We start from the raw sequence: 5041 nt of genomic DNA on the forward strand, positions 1-5041 counted from the left end.
CAGTTCTAGTGAACTCTATGGGGCGCCTTAATTTCATTGTTAAAATTCTAATTCTAATGTTAATGATTTTCTTGACCCGATTTTCATGGTTACTAAATACGCCTATTCGTTTTTTATCAGTGTCAAATAAATGGTTTCTAAGCATTCTAGAAAAATTGCCAATAATGAATTTCTATTATTTCCTCACGCTGGGTTTTAAGTTTAGGCTGTTTTTAACATGAATTCATGTTATTTTACATTATTTATTTGAGACGTGTACTAAGAAATTTGGATTTTTAATGAAAATATTTAAGAACATGGTGTGAGAAAACCAAATTTTTACTTGAACTGATGTCCATTGCTAATCATCCAGATATTTTTCCAATTTTCACGTTTGTAAATAGTTTTATAATTTTGCACCGAGACCAAGAATTCCTGTAAGAGAAGAATACTAACAAGTTGACCAATGTTTATAGTTTAGACTATAGTACAGTCTAGACTGCAATCTAGTTTACAGTCTGAGCTATTTTATAGTCTGGACCATACTCTAGGGTATAGTTTTAGTCTAGACTAAAGTCTAGTCTATAGTCTGGACTAGAGTCTAGTCTATAGTCTGGACTAGAGTCTAGTCTATAGTCTGGACTAGAGTCTAGTCTATAGTCTGGACTAGAGTCTAGTCTATAGTCTGGACTAGAGTCTAGTATATAGTCTGGACTAGAGTCTAGTCTATAGTATGGCCTATAGCCAAGTCTATTGTCTAGTCCATATCCTAGTCTATTATCTAGTCTACAGCCAAATCCATAGTCTAACATATACTCTAGACCATAGTCTGAAATATAGTCTAATCTACAGTTTGGAATATAGTCTGGACTAGTCTATCATCTGGACTATTGCCTAATTTATAGTCTCAACTAGAGTCTGGCCTAAATCTTGTATATTGTCTGGACTATAGCCTAATCGATTTTCTAGTTTACAGCCAAGTCTATAGTCTAATACATACTCTATCCTATAGTCTAATTTACAGTCTAAACTATATTCTATAGTCTGGACCAGAGTCTAGTATACAGTCTAGACTAGAGTCTAGTCTATAGTATAGTGTATAGCCTAGTCTAGTCTATAGTCTAATCTATAGTTTACACTATAGCCGACTCTATAGTCTTGTTTATAGTCTAGCCTATTGTTTGGACTATATTCGAGTCTAGTGTCCGGACTATAGTCGAATCTATAGTCAGGACTATAGTTGAGCCTATAGTCTGGTCGATAGTCGACTCTGAACCATAATAGAATCTATATTCTGCACATAACTAGTCCTCTATTCTGTAGCCTTGACTTTGTGTATAGTCTGGACTACAGTCACATTTACCTCATTTGTAACTTACCGTCCCAAATAAAGTTTGAATCACCACATTCTCGGCTGCCAAATTACGATTTGTGGCTGCATGGGTTATAACCAAAGGTTTGTTGCTCTTTATAATCAAATGGAAAAAAGTATTATATTACATTTAAAATAGAATGAGGACAAATAGAATCTGTAGTATTACCGGCAAGGGAGTACCATCAGTCTCAAAACGTTGCGTTGGATCGACATGTTGACAAAACCAATTTGTATAGGCGGAAGGTATTAATTTGCCAGGGCCACAGTTCTAGAAAACCAAGACAATATGTCAATATGTCATAGTTCAAAGAGATAGATTTTCCTAGGAATACTTCCAACTCAACTCCCACTTACCCTCTTCAAACACAATCCCAATTTCAAATTTAACTCTCCATATTTCCTTGAACTAAAAGTAGTCGAAATCATTGAATTTAAATCTGCCGATTTTTGAGCACTATATAATAGCAAAGGATCCGCAGATGTTTCAACACATTCCAAACGGAAATGTTGACCATATTTCAACAACTCATTGGTACGTTCCTTTTCATCGCTACTCACTATACGAAATGAATTACGTACACAAGGTTTAACCGAAGGTGCTATAGTCAATTCACATTCATCATTGATATTTTGACTGCGTCTAACCACTCGCTCATTTATCACTACCGAGAGAGCGGGATGAACATCGGAATTGTCATATTCACAAATTTGCATATTGTAAGGCATAAGCTGTACTACCGCTCCAAAACGTACATTCTCTTTGGGTGCCTCGAGTACGATTTCTTTGTGAAAGTTGTCGAAGAGACGACGTGTTTTCTCCACCAACAGTTCACCACGATCGCGTAGATCTTTGAATACACGAAGTTTATCTTGTTCTAGGCAAATGTCTTCGAACCAATTGCCCAGACGTACATTAGGACGATAACGAGAACGCGAGGCAAGAGACATTTTTAAAATAAAAGCTAATGATATTAATTTTTTATAAACAAAATATTTAGTTTGAGTTAAAATGGAAAAGAATTTCCGGAGTTTTCTATTTGTAGAAAATTTAATATTTTTATTGAAATTTTGTAATAACTCGTGTTCAGACTTTGTATATTATAATCCATAGAATACTTTAGACTTGACTATAGACTAAACCATAGTATTGACTAAAGATTATAATATCATTGTAGACTCGACTATAGTCTCTACTATTATCTCCTCGAATGACTATAGAACAATAGTTTATAATCTTGACTTTAATCTCGACTATAGAATATAGGATTCACTAATGACAAAACTGTTGACAAGGCTATGTACTGGACTAGAGACTCGACTATATTCTATAGACTAAGCTATAGTCTCGTTTGTACACTAGACTATAGACTAGACTATAGTCTCGAATATAGACTATAGTCTCGACTATGCACTATGGTCTCGACTATAGACTAGAATAAAGACTATACTATAGTATCGAGTATATACTCGACTATAGTCTCGACTGTTGACTAGACTATAGTCTCGACTGTAGACTAGACTATAGTATCGACTATAGCCTAGACTATAGTCTCGACTATAGCCTAGACTATCGGCTAGACTATTATAACTATAGACTAGACTATAGTATCGACTATAGACTAGACTAAAAACTATACTATAGTATCGACTGTGGACTAGACTATAGTCTCGACTATAGCGTAGACTTAGCCAGATAATGGACTTTTATGTTTTTACTCAAAAATCAAGTTTTAGTAGGAAATATAAGTGATCACAGATTTTCATTGTTTATTCCCTAGCTCCTCTAGTTTAGCCAGCAAATGGACTTTTATGTTTTCACTCAAAAATCGAGTTTTAGTAGGAACTATAAGTGATCACAGATTTTCATTGTTTAGGCTCTAGCTCCTTTAGTTTAGCCAGAAAGTGGACTTTTATATTTTCACAGATTTTCATTGTTTAGGGCCTAGCTCCTTTAGTTTAGCCAGAAAATGGACTTTTATGTTTTCACACAAAAAACAAGATTTTAGTAAGAATTATAAGTGATCACAGATTTTCATTGTTTAGGCCCTAGCTCCTTTAGTTTAGCCAGAAAACGGACTTTTATGCTTTCACTCAAAAATCGAGTTATAGTAGGAAATATAAGTGATCACAGATTTTCATTGTTTAGGCCCTAGCTACTTTACTTTAGCCAGAAAATGGACTTTTATGTTTTCGCTCAAAAATAAGATTTTAGTAAGAATTATTAGTGATCACAAATTTTAATTGTTTAGGCTGTAGCTCCTTTAGTTTAGCCAGAAAATGGACTTTTATGTTTTCACTCAAAAATCGAGTTTTAGTAGGAAATATAAGTGATCACAGATTTTCATTGTTTAGGCCCTAGCTCCTTTAGTTTAGCCAGAAAATGGACTTTTATGTTTTCACTCAAAAATAGGATTATAGTAAGAATTATAAGTGATCATAGATTTATGGACTTTTATGTTTTCACTCAAATATCACGTTTTATTAGGAAATATAAGTGATCACAGATTTTCATTGTTTAGGCCCTAGCTCGTCTAGTTTAGCCTGAAAATGGACTTTTGTGTTTTCACTCAAAAATCAAGTTTTAGTAGGAAATCTAAGTAATCACAGATTTTCATTGTTTAGGCCCTAGCTCCTTTAGTTTAGCTAGAAAATGGACTTTTATGTTTTCACTCAAAAATAGAGTTTTAGTACGAAATATAAGTGATCACAGATTTTCATTGTTTAGGCCCTAGCTCCTTTAGTTTAGCCAGAAAATGTACTTTTATGTTTTCACTCAAAACTCGAGTTTTAGTAGGAAATATAAGTGATCACAGATTTTCATTGGTTAGGCCCTAGCTCCTCTAGTTTAGCCAGAAAACGGACTTTTATGTTTTCACTCAAAAATCGAGTTTTAGTAGGAAATATAAGTGATCACAGATTTTCATTGTTTAGGCCCTAGCTCATCTAGTTTAGCCAGAAAATGGACTTTTGTGTTTTCACTCAAAAATCAAGTTTTAATAGGAAATATAAGTGATCACAGATTTTCATTGTTTAGGCCCTAGCTCCTTTAGTTTAGCCAGAAAACTGACTTTTATGTTTTCACTCAAAAATCGAGTTTTAGTAGGAAATATAAGTGATCACAGATTTTCATTGTTTAGGCCCTAGCTCGTCTAGTTTAGCCAGAAAATGGACTTTTGTGTTTTCACTCAAAAATCAAGTTTAAGTAGGAAATATAAGTGATCACAGATTTTCATTGCTTAGACCCTAACTCCTTTAGTTTAGCCAGAAAATGGACTTTTATGTTTTCACACAAAAATCAAGTTTTAGTAGGAAACATAAGCGATCACAGATTTTCATTGTTTAGGCCCTATCTCCTCTAGTTTAGTCCGGAAATGGACTTTTATGTTTTCACTCAAAAATCAAGTTTTATTAGGAAATATAAGTGATCACAGATTTTCATTATTAAGGCCCTAGCTCCTCTAGTTTAGCCAGAAAATGGACATTTATCTTTTCACTCAAAAATCAAGTTTTAGTAGGAAACATAAGTGATCACAGATTTTAATTGTTTAGGACCTAGCTCCTCTAGTTTAGTCAGAAAATGGACTTTTATGTTTTCACTCAAAAATCAAGTTTTAGTAGGAAATATAAGTGATCACAGATTTTCATTGTTTAGGCCCTAGCTCCTTTAGTTTAGCCAGAAAATGGACT

The 5041-nt window shown here is 33.8% G+C and overlaps 1 protein-coding gene across 1 annotated transcript; it reads right to left on the minus strand.

Annotated features, from left to right (window-relative positions):
• Positions 1-187: 187 nt before the first annotated feature.
• Positions 188-2339, minus strand: LOC119611820 (cilia- and flagella-associated protein 161). Its single transcript, XM_037967520.1, has 4 exons — positions 1709-2339; positions 1521-1622; positions 1359-1445; positions 188-414 (listed from the first exon to the last, which is right to left on the minus strand). The coding sequence occupies exons 1-4, from the start codon at positions 2300-2302 to the stop codon at positions 319-321; spliced, it is 879 nt and encodes a 292-aa protein (XP_037823448.1). The 5' UTR covers positions 2303-2339; the 3' UTR covers positions 188-318.
• Between the last annotated feature and the right edge of the window lie 2702 nt (positions 2340-5041).

The sequence above is a fragment of the Lucilia sericata genome, unplaced genomic scaffold (genome assembly GCF_015586225.1).
Source record: "Lucilia sericata isolate MDLA Ls3-8-SP2 unplaced genomic scaffold, ASM1558622v1 Contig001538F_arrow, whole genome shotgun sequence".
NCBI lineage: Eukaryota > Metazoa > Arthropoda > Insecta > Diptera > Calliphoridae > Lucilia > Lucilia sericata.

What these genes read in the sequence shown, in the direction of transcription:
- LOC119611820 (XM_037967520.1), bottom strand. Translation starts at nt 2,302, where the DNA reads ATGTCTCTTGCCTCGCGTTCTCGTTATCGTCCTAATGTACGTCTGGGC. An exon ending in TGGGATTGTGTTTGAAGAGG is followed by an intron (nt 1,623 to 1,708) that starts GTAAGTGGGAGT and finishes TTGGTTTTCTAG; the next exon opens with AACTGTGGCCCTGGCAAATT. An exon ending in TTCAAACTTTATTTGGGACG is followed by an intron (nt 415 to 1,358) that starts GTAAGTTACAAA and finishes CTTCTCTTACAG; the next exon opens with GAATTCTTGGTCTCGGTGCA.